Source organism: Chlorocebus sabaeus, chromosome 10 (assembly GCF_047675955.1).
Source record: "Chlorocebus sabaeus isolate Y175 chromosome 10, mChlSab1.0.hap1, whole genome shotgun sequence".
Classification (NCBI taxonomy): domain Eukaryota; kingdom Metazoa; phylum Chordata; class Mammalia; order Primates; family Cercopithecidae; genus Chlorocebus; species Chlorocebus sabaeus.
The window spans coordinates 48,959,076-48,976,145 of NC_132913.1; the positions used below are offsets into that span (position 1 = coordinate 48,959,076).

Below are 17,070 nucleotides of genomic sequence, written 5' to 3' on the forward strand. Positions count from 1 at the left end.
TACTTTCATCTAGAAAACAACTTAATTTAAAATTTCAAGTATTTTACAAATAAAAAGGATCTAGCGATAATAAAATTGATTTTAAACTCATTTTATTTTATTTAGGTCCATCAGTTTATTGGCTCAGCATTTCATCTTCCACTTTATATATCCCTTCTGGTATCACTTTATTTCTTCTTGAAGCGTATACTTAGAAATTCCTTTAACAAGGGTGTCTTGGTGGGAAATTTCCTCAGTTTCTGTTTATATTAAGTGTCTTTCCTCAACTTTATTGAAGTATAATTGACAAATAAAAACTGTATATATTCAAAGTGTACAGTGATGATTTGATATACATTGTATAATGATTACCGCGATCAAGTTAATCAACACATCCATCAGCATATATAGTTATGTGTGTGTGTTGTGTGTGGTGCGAACACTTAAGATCTACTGTCTTAGCAAATTTCAAGTAAACAATACAATATTATTAACTATAGTCACCATGCTGTACATTAGGTCCCCAAAACTTATTCATCTTATAACTGAAAGTTTGTACCTTTTGACCAATATCTCCCCATTTCCCCATGCTCCTCAGTCCCTGGCAACCAACCTTCTACCTTCTACTTATATGATTTTGACTATTATTTAAGATTCTACATGTAGGCGTGATCATATAGTATTTGCTTTTCTGTGTCTGGCTTATTTTGCTTAGCATAATGTGTATCTGTTGATCATTTTTATGTCTTCTTTGGAAAAATGTTTACTCAGGTCCTATGCTCATTTTAAAATTAAGTTTTTAAAAAGTTTTTTTTGCTATTGAGTTGTATTAGTTTCTTATATTTTTTGGATACTAACCCCTTACCCCTTACCAGATACATGGTTTGCAAATATTTTTTCCCATCCTATAGGTTGCCTTTTCATTTTGCTGATTGTTTCCTTTGCTGTGCAGATTAAATGTCTTTCTTGAATGATAGCTTAGCTAGGCATATACTTCTAGAGTAACAAAAATTTTTCCTAGAGTAACAAAAAAAATACAGATATTATTTTATTATCTTGTTTTTTCTGTTTTGTTATTTTGTCATTTCTTTGTAGGTGGCTTTTTTCCTGGATGCTTTAAAAATGTCTCATTCTGCTGTTTCAAATAATTCATGTGTAGGCATGAATTTTCTTTCAGTTTTCTTCTTGTGATTCCTGAATCTGAGGATTCATGTCCTCTATCAATTCTGGAAAGTTCTTACCTATTATTTTAAAATAGTACTCCTTCACTCTCCATTCTTACCTTATACAATTTCAATTAGGTATATGTTGGACTTTCTCATATTAACCTCCATCTCTTTAGTTGTTTCTCTTGAATTTTTTATATTTTTGTAATTCTATGCTATGTTCTGTGTAATTTCTTTAGATCTTTTTCCTGGTTCCCTTATTCTTATATCATCTTTTCAGTTAACTGTTTTGCCCATCCATGGAATTTGCAATTTTAAGAATTATATACAAATACATATGTACATATAATTTCTCAAAGTTCTGGTTTTTTACATCAGTATTTTCAATCCTGTCCCAGGGTTTGAGAGAAGTTTTCTATCCAGGCATTGAGATTTTAAGGAGAAGCAAATCGCTAGCTTGGAAGTTTTGCAGCAAATCAGACTTGCTCTGGGTTCTGCTCATGTCTTTAACCCTTTTTCAAATAACTCAGCTCTTGTTTTGATACTTATCACTAAACTATCACTTTTTCCCTTTGTCAGCCCAGCAAAGATTCATTTATCTTTTAAAAAACAGCTCAAATGTCTTTTTCAATGGAGCCTTTACTGACATTATCCGAAAAACCTAACAATCTTTATGATTGAGTGTTGCTTGTTGTATTTCCTTCATAATACCATTGTATTATTACACTGACATCAAGTCTGTAATCTCTCTGAGGATGGAACCATGTCCTATTGGCTTTTGTGGCCCCAATAGTACATAAGAATATATCAATGGATAAGTGGATAAAAAAAGTGGTATATATATAAAATATACATATGTATATATCTATACACACACACCACATGTACACACACAGAGTCACATTCCTGAGCCGTATAAAAGAAGGAAATCCTGCAATATACAAATAATATAAAAACCAATAGTAACATTTATTGAAAACCTACTACATGCCAGGAAAATTCATACATTTTACATGTGTTAATAAGTCACTCAAGACAGAGAGATTACATAAAATACACAAAGTTGCATAGCTAGAAATTTATTAAAACAAGACTTACATCTAGATGTTATGTGGCTGCACATACAAACTCTTAGTCTCTATACAGCACTGGCTTTCTGATGCCCTCTAGAATGGGAGAATAGCAGCAGAGAGATAGGATATGCTAGAAAGAATGAGGACTTGGGCATCAGTCTCAAGGAATATGTGGCAGATGCTTAGGGAAGGACACAGCAGGACAAATAAATGAAAGCCTGCAAGACAGATGGAGCCTTGTGGTAAGGCATTTATGAGCAAGTTAACATGAAGAGAGTAAATATGGCATGGACAGGAATATCGTGTCCGTGTTCCAATAAGAAAATCTAGCGGCAGTTAATATCAGGTTCTGGGTACAAAATTGGATTCATAGGCAGAATGAAGGCTCCAGAAGGACCCTCAAGAACAAGTCAGGAATCAAATGTAGAATTAAAAACGAGCAAACCAGGTAGGCAAAAATGCAGGTTTCGCTACCCTTTAAAATACTTTTGACTAGTTAAAACTTTTCTTAACTTCTCAGATACCTTTTATCCTTTAATTAGTAGATGTTAGGCCCACTAGGAGAGACAGTATTCCTTAGGTCACAGCAACAGTCAGAAGTATAACACTATATGTTGTGATGAACTTAATCCTGAACCGGAAGGAGCTCCAGCATTGGAGGACTTTCACCTCTGAAACTTTGAAACCTGAACCTGACCCTGGGTTATTTTGTTTCAACAGACCAGAGCCTCCCTGATCTAACTGTGTGGTCCCTCAACTGGTCTTTCCATTTTGGATTGGTGGAGTTTTCCAAGTAAATGAAACACTATTCTTACATTAGAGGATTTCACCCTCTAATTCTTATTCTCAGTTCTATTTTTTTTTTTTTTTTTTTGTAGGTATAAAGATGAAACAGCACATTCGCTTTGCATAAATAAATGAAACCTAATTTGGTTGGTTGGTATTCCAACACCCCAATTTAGAAAGGAACTTAAATGCTTCTTTAATAAAAATACATAAGACAGAGTGATTTATTAGACCACCTTAGAAGAAATATATTTTATATGATTTACTTAATACAGTAGATGAAACAGATTTAACTTGTATTATCATGAGATGGTATAGTCTATGTCATAGAATAAATATGAGTTTAAAAACCTAATTTCAAATAATATTCCAATAAATTTTATGGCACTATAATATATGAGGTGAAATTAAAAGTTAGGCTTGACTTATGCTTAGATTTCAGTTCAGTTAGTATTTAAATTCTTTTAACACAGCAATCTCTGAGCTGATGTTTGTATATATATTGCCCTATTTAAAGCAGTATGATACAATTAGACCTTAAGCAGTTGAGTCTTTTATATTTGTATTGCACTTTAACTTATATGGTAATGAGCAAAATGGAATGACTTTAGAGTAAATAATGGATGCATATGTTGAATTTTAGCATTGAATCTAAACATTAATTTTCAATTTTCTTATTTTTATAATTTAACATAAAAGTAATAAGATGAAAAGAAAACTAAGAAGTTAAATTCTTGCATCTGTTATTTAATGAAACAGTAGCAAAACGTTATTAAATCTGAGTGTGAAAGTAATACGTGAGATGTTACAAGTTTGGAAAATTCATGTTTTAACATAGTGAAATGAGTAAAATCAACCTTTGTTTTCTATGAAGTATTTTAACATTAAAGAGAATTGCGAAGTCTGAAACCTTTGAAAATAAAAAACACTTAAAAAACTAGCTCTTAGGTCATGTTTATAAAATATATGTGTCCATATATTTTTACTGCTCCTTAAATTAATATTAGAAAATGTTTTATTTATATTAATGAAGATACTCACCCATAGATTGAGAGAGACCATGCATTCCTTGAGTTATGAGAAAACTTCTTTGAAAGTGTTCCATACTTATATTTTATTAGTTATTCTTTTTCACTTCCTTTCACACATCCAGAAGTTTATTCTTATACTCTCTTTTTTATTTCCCTGCCATTTTCTACTCTACCCTTCATTCAGCAGTATTTTTTTGAAAGATTTTTCTTACTGAAAGTCATGTACATAGATTGCCATCTTAATTACATGTCCATTTCCACACAATTTGAAGCCATGGAGTTTTAGTCATTAAAATAAACATGACACATATGTATAGGTCAGAGTCACAGCAAGAAACAGATGGTCACTCCAAAGGGGTGATAAAGAAAGTTTAATGAAAGGACTATTTATAATGGTGTGGGCAAATAAGAAATAAAAAATACATATAAAGGTGTAAGCAGGATAAAGGGAAATCAACTAGGGTTCATGAAATCTTGGAGACCTGCAACAACAGGAATCTAGTACTACCCCTAGGCCTAAAGGAATGAGGTGTGGAAGCAGTTAATAAAAATTGGCAAGAGCTATAGCTGTAAAGGAGTCATAGGGCAAGAGCTTTGGTCTATGATAGAGGAATGCAGCCATTTCCATACTATGGCCTAACAGGGGCTGTGCCTCTCTTCTCCCATGGTCCAACCCTCTGACATAGTCTCCCCTTGGCTGAACTTAACCAGAAGGTGGAAGGCAAGGAATCTGGTGATGCAGTTTATAAAGAGAGAACGTGGGGAAAAGAGTGCTAAGCAGATTTATAAGGGTTAATGGAGAATATATAGTACATCATACTGTCCTAATAGCGAATTAAAAGGCAGAAATGTTGGTTGCTTTTTAAAAATTGATATGATAAATAAAGCAGGGAGATACAACCTTACGAAAGGGAATTTGGACCATCTGGCAGAATGGCAGATTCATCTAATCTTTTGACATGGCAATCCACTTCTAGGAATCTATCTCAAAAAATAAACTGGCAAAAATGTAAAGTGATATATGTACAAGGTTATCTATTGCCAATAATTGTAATAGCAAAAGACTGGTGGCTATTCAAATGCTTGTCAATAGGAGACTGGTTGACTGGATTATGGTGCATCCATACCATGGAGTATTATACAGCTATAAAATGAATAAGAAGGATCTGTACATACTGTAAAATAATTTTCAGGATATATTGTTAAGTAAGAAAAGCAAGGCACAAGAAAGTGTTTCTAGCATGCCATCTTTTTTTAAAGGAAGGATAATATATTAACTTATAAATATAATTGCTTAGATTATCAAGTGGTAATAGTGGTAGGCTAAATAAAAAATCAATGAAAATGGAGATTTATAGGGAGAGGAAAGGAACAGAGTAGAAGGACAGAGAAGTACTTGAGGAAAGAATTCAGAATTGAAAATAAACTGCTTTGTCCTCTATTCATTCTAGAATGCAAAGAGAATTACTAAAAGGCTCACATAATGGATATAAAATATTTGAATTTTACAGCTCATGGCATTATTGTTAGTTTTATTTTGTAAAACTGGAAAAAACATATTTTGTTCAGATCATGGACAAGAGTTATAGTAAATCAGAATAATGTATTTTTAACATATTCATAAAGAGATTATTGATATTCACAAACAATTCCAGAAGAAATAGTTGATATTTTTATGTGAACATTGTAACAGTGAAATGCAGTGGCCTATTTTAGCTGATCTTCCATTAGGGAATACACTGGTTCAGATGTGAAAGTTGAGCTAGCAATCTTTTTTTGCTATTGCTCTCTAATATTTGCTTAGTAAAATGTAACAACAAAAAATTCTTCTCTTCGTAAATTAACACAACTGACACTTCTAAAATGGGAAAATATTAACTTGAAAAGTAATGTATTAGAGTTTGTTCATTTGATTAGAAGCCTGTGTAAATGGACTTAAGGTGTGATTTCTGTCGGATTAGTTACTGTTACTCTGTTCCAGGGCAATAGTCTTTACCAGTGCTTTTTAACTTGCAGATAAAAATCTATTAATAAGTCTTGAAAAAAATTTAATGTATAGTGATGAGTATTTTTAAATGAAGTAGAATACCACAGAGTAGAAAATATCAGGGTGCATTGTTAATAGTAAGTATTGGTTTGTGAAATTTTTGTTTTGTTTACACATATATAAATATGTGACTATGTTGAGATATAAAATGTATTTCTCACTATGCGTCATGTCCAAAAAAATTTTAAAACACTGTCCTATACTACTTACTGGAATTAATTATCTTATAAATGTTTACCCAGTGGGTCTGGGCGTGGTGGCTCACATCTGTAATCTTAGCATTTGGAGGCTGAGGTAGGCGGATCACCTGAGGTCAGGAGTTCAAGACCAGGCTGGCCAATGTGGCAAAACCCCATTTCTACTAAAAATGGAAAAATTAGCCAGGCATGGTGGCACATGCCTCTAAGCCCAATTACTTGGGAGGCTGAGGCAGGAGAATTGGTTGAACCCAGGAGCCCAGGAGGCAGAGGTTGCAGTGAGCTGAGATCATGCCACTGCACTCTAGCCTGAGTGACAGAGCAAGACTCCCCCCCCCAAAAAAAAAAAAAAGTTTACCTGATGGTATAGCAAGGGTAGATTATACTAAGGGACAATGCAAAATGCAATATGTTTACATGTTTTCTTCCTTACACAGTGCTAAAGTTTACTCCTAAATGAGCAAATACATGTGGAAATTAGGATGCATTAATGTGTTTGATGTTCAATAAATCTAGAGAGTAACTCAGTACAAAATGAAATAAAAATTTATCTTACTATGTGTTTGGGGTAACCAAAAGGCTGGCACCCAGTGCTGTATGTCCCTCTGCATTCCCTTCATCATGTTCCATGTTTACTTGCTCTTGATAACAAGGAGGAAGGGAAGTGCTCTATTAAAAAGTTTTGAACAATATTGAAATGATCTTTCAAACTGTAACAAAAGTAGAGGACTTTTAGTACATGTATGAGTGTTTTTTTTTTTTTTTTTTTTTTTTTTTTTTTTGAGACGGAGTCTTGCTCTGTGCCCCAGGCTGGAGTGCAGTGGCGCAATCTCGGCTCACTGCAAGCTCCGCCCCCCGGGTTCACGCCATTCTCCTGCCTCAGCCTCCCAAGTAGCTGGGACTACAGGCGCCCACCACCACGCCCGGCTAGTTTTTTGTATTTTTTTTTTTTAGTAGAGACGGGGTTTCACCGTGTTAGCCAGGATGATCTCGATCTCCTGACCTTGTGATCCACAGAGACTGCCATCGTAAGATACAGTGAAATAGTGCTTGTTTTGACCTTTGAACATGGATACATGACTTAGCTTTTGGCATTCTGCCTAACAACACCTCAGAGGACAGAGATTCATTCTAATGTGACATATATTTGACTATGTCTTGCAAAAAAAATAATAAATTTGCTTTGTAAATATATCAGTAACAGAATCTTAACAGGCTTCAACTTGTATTTGTCTGGTTCAGGAAAATTATATAAACCCCAATTTTAGTTTTTTTCTGTTGCTTTTGTTGCTCAAACCAAGTCTTTTTTAAAAACTGCCCAAGAGCAAAGCAATGGCCGTGAATCCTGTTTTATTTTCATTAAAAAAATTTTTTTTCCATTCATACATTTCTTTAACTCTGATTGTAAGCACTTAGCCCTAATCTGTCTCAGGATATGTTGTCAGAAAGATACAAGACCACAGGCTAAAAAACATCTTTCCGCTATGTATTTTGCTATGTGTGATGCACAGGAGAGCTGACCTCCCTGGTTGAAATGTATCTATAATCCTTTACCTGAAAGTACTGATTTGTAAAACATGGAGGCAAAAATCTTTATCAAGATTATGTTGAAAAATTAAGAAGCATATCTATATATATATTTTATGTGTGTGTGTGTGTGTGTGTGTGTATTCAGGCTTTTTCACAGACATGAGCATTTTTAAACTTTATTTGGTATAAAACATAATATGCATTAGTTGTACTTATCCCTGCTTCAGACACCTGACTATAACATCCTGTGTTTTCACACTGCTATTTATGCCATCCTCATAAGTAGTTAGGAAAACACTTAACCATATAGCTCACACCTCATTTACCAGTTCAGTATATAACTCCCTGAACTCCTTTCTAAGACAGTAGTAAACCAATCAGAAAAGCTAAGTGGAAACAGACTGTTAATGTCTAAGAATGGTGGAACTTGCTATACTCTGCTCTTACAGGGATTTTAATTGCTTTTAATGTGTTATCCAAAGGAAGCAGAAAATAATTGTGGTATTTTTCTCTTAGAATCCTTTGCCTTGGTGATCTGAAATTAAAACTGATGGGAATAGTTATCTGTTCTGAGTACCCATAAAAAGGCCCTGATAACGTCAGCTAAAATATCATTCTCAAAAAGGATTTGGAATTTGTATTCTTCTCAATGTCTCAGTTTCTTCATTTACTTGCTCTGTTACTGTCGGAAGATGATATCACCTCTCAGTTTGCCCCCCAAAACAAGACCACCTAGTAGAAGGTTCTTCACCTACCATTTTCTTTGTTCAGAATATCTCTGAATATATAACAACCCTTCCAATCTTCTTCCCCCCAAACCTCAGAAAAAAAAAGTCCCTATCTTTAATGCTAATAGCGTACTCCTTAGATCAGAGTCATATTCTTTCTTAGCACCTGGGCTAGGGGTAATTTTTATTTACTTCTTTTCTAGCATCTTAGTTCTCTTCTATATTGACACCTTTCCTTTAACCTTCAGATATGCAAAGGTCTAACTGACTTGAAAAGAAAACAAATACTCTGATTTTGAAGACTCCCCAATTATAATCTATTTTTCTTTCAATTATTCATTCTTGAACTGAGGAAACAACCACAAGATGTGTTCAGAAACCCACTGGATCCACAGTGAGACAGATTTCAGCCAGAACTTCACTGACTACCTGACATCCATAAGTCCCTACTCTGGCTGGTGAGCCCAAGTGACATTTTCAGTCTGTTTGGAATAGTGTCAGTTCAGAGACAGTATCCAGTTATTTCCCTCAAAGTCCGATTATTTCCTTTTCCCCAATGCACAGTCATCCTGGTAAAAGATGGTAGGTCTCTTTGGGGAAGGCTGTGAGAAAGACTACAAATTTTTGGCAGTGTAGCAAGATCCTTTCTCTAGTGGATCTGGCCTCTCCTTCATTCAAGAGGTTCTGGGTCTGTAAATTGGCTCAAGTATGGACTTTGATTGAGAGACCATGACTCTTCTTATGATTCAAGTTAGACTTGTTTACTGACCTAGAACCTGACCTTTTGTGCTTCTACAGATCATAGAAGAATTTAGTAGACTGCCCATCTATTTCACTTCTAGTGACACCTTGATCAACTAACAAATACCATAGGTCTCTGAATCAGACTATTCTGATTACTGTTTTTACTACTGTTTATATGGTAACCACACCCATCTTTAGTGATTATGTGCTGTCTTTTGGCTCCTGTCCTGCCTCAGATCTAATTATCCAATTCCATTTTAGGATTCCAGTTTGATGACAGCAGTTTCCTTGTAATTCCTGACCCACAGAGGAAAAAGACCGTAGAGCTCTTCAAGGATGCTAGGGTTCCCATCACAAATTCGTTTCCCATAGTCCTGGTGAAAGATGTGTCTTCTGGACCCTCCTGGTATGGGCAAGCAGGCCTTAAATTATAAATCTACTCCAACATTTCAGTCTTCCTAAGCCTTTATATACTTTCCTCTACAGTGTAACAAAGCAGTTCTGGAATTTCAACTTCATTTAGCATAGCCCATTTTTTGGTTCATGTTTTAGCCAACTAACCAAACTGTTGGAGTCCTTTCTAACCCCTTGAGTGATTGCATTAAATATAGGATCTCTGCTTAGTGGGTCCATATCAATAAAGTCAGCCTGAGCCAATGTTATATTCCTTCCATTATTACCTCAACACCCTTAATATCCATTCCCACATATGTTTCCTGTATTTCTGTCTGTATAGATTGGAAACATCTTGCAGTTATTTGGAATGTAGCTCAACTCCTTGTGGGTCACATTTTGTACCTCACCTTTCAAGGCCCACTAGAACTTAAGTCTAGTCAAAGGTCTAAAAGCAAAGACATGCAGTGGGGGGTAAGCTAATGAGAATCAGCAGTGCTTTGCAAGGCAAGAACTATATCCTCTTGCCCCATTTATTCATGATAGATCACCTCATTAGTTTTGCTTGATTAGATTTTGACTTTTGCATTTTCCTTATATGTTCCCCTCACAAGGTTACCAATGATCATGTAGTCCAAGTTCAAAAACTTTGGAAAATAATTTTGCATCATTTAAAAAAATGTCTATATGTTGTCTGACATTATTGATTCTTCTTTCATTTCTCTTCTCCTTACTCTAATTCTTCATGTGCCCTATTTATAAGAATTCTCCAACATTGAGACATTGAAAATTTTTTTCCTCCCCCTCTCTATTCTGTCCGTACTCTTAAATTAACAGTAATTTATTTCTTTTCTGGATTCCCATGACTCTTGTATTCACTGCTACATATTATGGCACTCTGTCAAAGATTTCTTCCTTAATGGAAGAAAGGCAGGTCCCCAATGTCTGATGCTCTAATGTATTGATGGATAGAAGAAAAAAATGTTTTTACATTTTACATTTATTTTTTTTAATTTTCTTTTCAGCATACTCTGGCTTTCAAAGAAGAAACAAAAACCTTTTTTCTACTAGTCATATACCAGAATAGACAGGAATAGATCTTGGAAGCTTCACTCACCTTTAGTCTATCTTTTTATTTCTCCTTTTGTGCTCAGTGTTCACTTTTAAGGTAATTTTTATAGAGGTGTGAACAACCAGATAAAAGTTAGAAATATAATAGTTTACATTTTATTTATTTCAGAATTTTGTATTTTGTCTATTCCTGCATTGTCAAAATGGATTGATTATACTCAGCCCCCCTTCCATTATTTTTTGAGTACCAAATTAGTGACTGTAGTATTTTGAGCATATGTTTAGTACTCAGAAGACATAGCCTCTATCCACTCATTCTAAATTGGCAAAAATATAGAGAGACACTAGAAGGTTTAGTGCACATGATCATAATTTACTGTTTAGTTAGAATAAAATGCATTATACTGAAACAAAGTAATTAGAATTGCCTTTTACCTAATAATTGCTACTAATTGCTTTCAAGAGATTAGATCCCAACCCCATTTTTAATGGCAGTGGAATTATTTTACCTGCCATAGCATTAATGGTGTTAATACTATTGATTTTCATATTTCCCTTGCATAGTTCAAAATGTCATCTTGTTAACAAGAATTCTTTATCAAGGATAAAAATGCATGTTACTAAATAGATAGGATAACTATTTTTTTTGTTTTGTTTTTCATCTCACTAACAAATAGTGCCAACTGGAATGTTTGACTGCTTCCAATGTTATAAAAAACCAGATGATATTTCTTCAAATATGTGGTCAAATTTATTTTAGTCTTCTTTTTGAGCCAACACTTAATAATCAAATAGACTACTCATGAACAACTAGATTTAAGTGACTGAATTAAACTTTGAAATATCAGATTATATCAAGGTTTGTTTTTTTGAAATTAAGATAATATGTGTGTTATCATTTAATCTTCCTTATCCTCATTTAACAGAGAAATGATGAAGAAGCAGTTGTGGATAGAGGTGGAACTCGTTCTATTCTCAAAACACACTTTGAGAAAGAAGATTTAGAAGGTAAGACCTTTTTTCTTGGGATAACTATTGGTATGCTTTCCAAAAGTATTTCAAAGATAAATGTAGTTTGTCACATTGTGAAGAATTGCAAAAGTTGATAGCAGAGTAATGGTAGCTTATTGGGGAGGGGTACATCTGATTGTTTTGGTACAGTCTGGAATGTCAGTAGGCAGACCTGAAAACAATGAGAAGCATCAGTTCATCCAACAGACATTTATTGAACCCCTACTATATTCTAAGCACTGTACTCTGTGTCAGTCTTTCAATAATCCCTGCTTCATGTAATTACAATCAATTGAGACATGATGACAGATCAGCATATCAAGTGCTGTATGAGAGGTGAATGTGGGACAGGAGGGGCATCTAACTCAGCCTGTGTTGTCAGAGTAGGCTGTCACTGGAAGAGAGGTAAGAACAATTAGAATTCTCATTTTACTCATATATATAGAATTCTCATTTTACTGTATAGGAAACATATTGGCACCATTTTTGTGTGTTCTCTTTAATAGGAAGAAGGATGACTAATTCAACAGGGAGGTAGTATGGCCCAGTGGTTAACTGTAAAAGTTCTGAAACCAGACTGCAGTGGATTCAAATACCAGTGCTGCCCCTTATTTATCATAGGAACTTCACCCGGTTAGTTACCTTTTCTGCACCTCAGTGTCCTTAACTGTTAAAGCAAGGATAATAATGGAATACATTTCCTAGTTTTTCTATGAGAATTAATGCAAAATTACTTAGAATAGTACCTGGCAAAAGAGTTGTATAACTATTGTCAATTATTGTTATACCAACATTTAATGTACATACAGGATTAGCTAATTGTCACTAATGAGAAATTCTTACTAATGAGATACAAGGTATAGTATTTGTCATCTTTTGATTGAAAAGTAAAAGCAAGGTGATCTTAAGTACAAGTCATCAGAGAGAGCTCCCAATAAACCACTGAGTTGAGAGGTAAGGGTTTTTTCATTTTAAGCCTCGTAATGTAACCATTTATAGTACAATTAAATTAATTCTTCTTGGATCTTATCTTTAGTCACAACACTGACATAACAGGAGAATTACTATAACCTTTAGAAACAACTCTCAACAACTATATCGACTCTTTGCCTGACATTTTTCTTGTTGCACAAAAATACTCAGATCTAAGAAGGTTATGCTTACTGGGTAGGCCTATTGATTTGCTATGTTATCCACATTTTTTACATAAATTTAAGGGAGCAAAACCTTGAAAAATCTAGACTGGTAATGGATAATATTTTAAAAATTATCTTTGGGTTTGAAATGCCATTACATTTTTTTAAACAACATATTTACCTTCCTATTTATGTCATGCTATGACAAGCTATCCCTATCTTTTTTTTTTTTTTTAATACTTCAAGTTCTAGGGTACATGTGGATAACGTGCAGGTTTGTTACATATGTATACTTGTGCCATGTTGGTGTGCTGCACCCATCAACTTGTCATTTACATCAGGTATAACTCCCAATGCAATCCCTCCCCCCTCCCCCCTCCCCATGATAGGCCCCAGTGTATGATGTTCCCCTTCCCGAGTCCAAGTGATCTCATTGTTCAGTTCCCACTATAAGTGAGAACATGTGGTGTTTGGTTTTCTGTTCTTGCGATAGTTTGCTGAGAACGATGGTTTCCAGCTGCATCCATGTCCCTATGAAGGACACAAACTCATCCTTTTTTATGGCTGCATAGTATTCCATGGTGTATATGTGCCACATTTTCTTAATCCAGTCTCTCACTGATGGACATTTGGGTTGATTCCAAGTCTTTGCTATTGTGAATAGTGCTGCAATAAGCATACGTGTGCATGTGTCTTTATAGCAGCATGATTTATAATCCTTTGGGTATATACCTAGTAATGGGATGGCTGGGTCATATGGTACTTCTAGTTCTAGATCCCTGAGGAGTCGCCATACTGTTTTCTACAATGGTTGAACTAGTTTACAATCCCACCAACAGTGTAAAAGTGTTCCTATTTCTCCACATCCTCTCCAGCACCTGTTGTTTCCTGACTTTTTAATGATTGCCATTCTAACTGGTGTGAGATGGTATCTCATTGTGGTTTTGATTTGCATTTCTCTGATGGCCAGTGATGATGAGCATTTTTTCATGTGTCTGTTGGCTGTATGAATGTCTTCTTTTGAGAAATGTCTGTTCATATCCTTTGCCCACTTTTCAATGGGGTTGTTTGTTTTTTTCTTGTAAATTTTATTGAGTTTTTGTAGGTTCTGGATATTAGCTCTTTGTGAGATGAGTAGATTGAAAAAATTTTCTCCCATTCTGTAGGTTGCCTGTTCACTCTGATGGTAGTTTCTTTTGCTGTGCAGAAGCTCTTTAGTTTAATTAGATCCCATTTGTCAATTTTGGCTTTTGTTGCTGTTGCTTTTGGTGTTTTATACATGAAGTCCTTGCCCATGCCTATGTCCTGAATGGTATTGCCTAGGTTTTCTTCTAGGGTTTTTATGGTATTAGGTCTAACATTTAAGTCTCTAATACATCTTGAATTAATTTTCGTATAAGAAGTAAGGAAAGGATCCAGTTTCAGCTTTCTACTTATGGCTAGCCAATTTTCCCAGCAGCATTTATTAAATAGGGAATCCTTTCCCCATTTCTTGTTTCTCTCAGGTTTGTCAAAGATCAGATGGCTGTAGATGTGTGGTATTATTTCTGAGGACTCTGTTCTGTTCCATTGGTCTATATCTCTGTTTTGGTACCAGTACCATGCTGTTTTGGTTACTGTAGCCTTGTAGTATAGTTTGAAGTCAGGTAGCGTGATGCCTCCAGCTTTGTGCTTTTGACTTAAGTATTGTCTTGGCAATGCGGGCTCTTTTTTGGTTCCATATGAACTTTAAAGCAGTTTTTTCCAATTCTGTGAAGAAAGTCATTGGTAGCTTAATGGGGATGGCATTGAATCTAAAAATTACTTTGGGCAGTATGACCATTTTCACGATATTGATTCTTCCTATCCATGAGCATGGTATGTTCTTCCATTTGTTTGTGTCCTCTTTTATTTCACTGAGCAGTGGTTTGTAGTTCTCCTTGAAGAGGTCCTTTACATCCCTTGTAATTTGGATTCCTAGGTATTTCATTCTCTTTGAAGCAATTATGAATGGAAGTTCATTCATGATTTGGCTCTCTGTTTGTCTGTTACTGGTGTATAAGAATGCTTGTGATTTTTGCACATTAATTTTGTATCCTGCGACTTTGATGAAGTTTCTTATCAGCTTAAGGAGATTTTGGGCTGAGACAATGGGGTTTTCTAAATATACAATCATGTCATCTGCAAACAGGGACAATTTGACTTCTTCTTTTCCCAACTGAATACCCTTGATTTCTTTCTCTTGCCTGATAGCCCTAGCCAGAACTTCCAACACTATGTTGAATAGGAATGGTGAGAGAGAGCATCCTTGTCTTGTGCCAGTTTTCAAAGGGAATGATTCCAGTTTTTACCAATTCAGTATGATATTGGCTGTGGGTTTGTCATAAATAACTCTTATTATTTTGAGATACGTTCCATCAATACCTAGTTTATTAAGAGATTTTAGCATGAAGGGCTGCTGAATTTTGTTGAAGGCCTTTTCTGCATCAATTGAGATAATCATGTGGTTTTTGTCTTTGGTTCTGTTTATATGCTGGATTACGTTTATTGATTTGCGAATGTTGAACCAGCCTTGCATCCCAGGGATGAAGCCCACTTGATCATGGTGGATAAGCTTTTTGATGTGCTGCTGGATCTGGTTTGCCAGTATTTTATTGAGGATTTTTGCATCGATGTTCATCAGGGATATTGGTCTAAAATTCTCTTTTTTTGTTGTGTCTCTGCCAGGCTTTGATATCAGGATGATATTGGCCTCATGAAACGTGTTAGGGAGGATTCCCTCTTTTTCTATAGATTGGAATAGTTTCAGAAGGAATGGTACCAGCTCCTCCTTGTACCTCTGGTAGAACTCGGCTGTGAATCCGTCTGGTCCTGGACTTTTTTGGTTGGTAGGCTATTAATTATTGCCTCAATTTCAGAACCTGTTGTTGGTCTATTCAGGGATTCAACTTCTTCGTGGTTTAGTCTTGGGAGAGTGTAAGTGTCCAGGAAATTGTCCATTTCTTCTAGATTTTCTAGTTTATTTGCATAGAGGTGTTTATAGTATTCTCTGATGGTAGTTTGTATTTCTGTGGGGCCGGTGGTGATATCCCCTTTATCATTTCTTATTGCGTCTATTTGATTCTTCTCTCTTTTCTTCTTTATTAGTGTAGCTAGCGGTCTATCAATTTTGTTGATCTTTTCAAAAAACAAACTCCTGGATTCATTGATTTTTTGAAGGGTTTTTTGTGTCTCTATCTCCTTCAGTTCTGCTCTGATCTTAGTTATTTCTTGCCTTCTGCTAGCTTTTGAATGTGTTTGCTCTTGCTTCTCTAGTTCTTTTCATTGTGATGTTAGAGTGTCAATTTTAGATCTTTCCTGCTTTCTCTTGTGTGCATTTAGTGCTATAAATTTCCCTCTACACACTGCTTTAAATGTGTCCCAGAGATTCTGGTATGTTGTATCTTTGTTCTCATTGGTTTCAAAGAACATCTTTATTTCTGCCTTCATTTCATTATGTACCCAGTAGTCATTCAGGAGCAGGTTATTCAGTTTCCATGTAGTTGAGTGGTTTTGATTGAGTTTCTTAGTCATGAGTTCTAGTTTGATTGCACTGTAGTCTGAGAGACAGTTTGTTATAATTTCTGTTCTTGTACATTTGCCAAGGAGTGCTTTACTTCCAATTATGTGGTCAATTTTGGAATAAGTGTAACGTGGTGCTGAGTTGAATGTGTATTCTGTTGATTTGGGGTGGAGAGTTCTGTAGATGTCTATTAGGTCTGCTTGCTGCAGAGATGAGTTCAATTCCTGGATATCCTTGTTAACTTTCTGTCTCGTTGATCTGTCTAATGTTGACAGTAGGGTGTTAAAGTCTCCCACTATTATTGTATGGGAGTCTAAGTCTCTTTGTAAGTCTCTAAGGACTTGCTTTATTAATCTGGGTGCTCCTGTATTGGGTGCATATATATTTAGGATAGTTATCTCTTCCTGTTGAATTGATCCCTTTACTGTTATGTAATGGCCTTCTTTGTCTCTTTTGATCTTTGATGGTTTAATGTCTGTTTTATCAGAGACTAGTATTGCAACCCCTGCTTTTTTGTGTTCTCCATTTGCTTGATAGATCTTCCTCCATTCCTTTATTTTGAGTCTATGTATGTCTCTGCGTGTGAGATGGGTCTCCTGAATACAGCAAACTGGTGGGTCTTGACTCTTTATCCAGT

The 17,070-nt window shown here is 35.2% G+C and overlaps 1 protein-coding gene across 16 annotated transcripts in view; it reads left to right on the forward strand.

Moving 5' to 3' along the window:
• Positions 1–17,070, forward strand: part of SLC4A10 (solute carrier family 4 member 10) — a 377,604-nt gene that overhangs the window by 141,752 nt on the left and 218,782 nt on the right. For all 16 annotated transcript variants that reach the window (XM_007965141.3, XM_007965143.3, XM_007965144.3 and 13 more), the window contains one exon: positions 11,672–11,753. In XM_007965141.3, the coding sequence (XP_007963332.1) occupies positions 11,672–11,753 (82 nt within the window). The remainder of the gene's footprint in view (positions 1–11,671; positions 11,754–17,070) is intronic.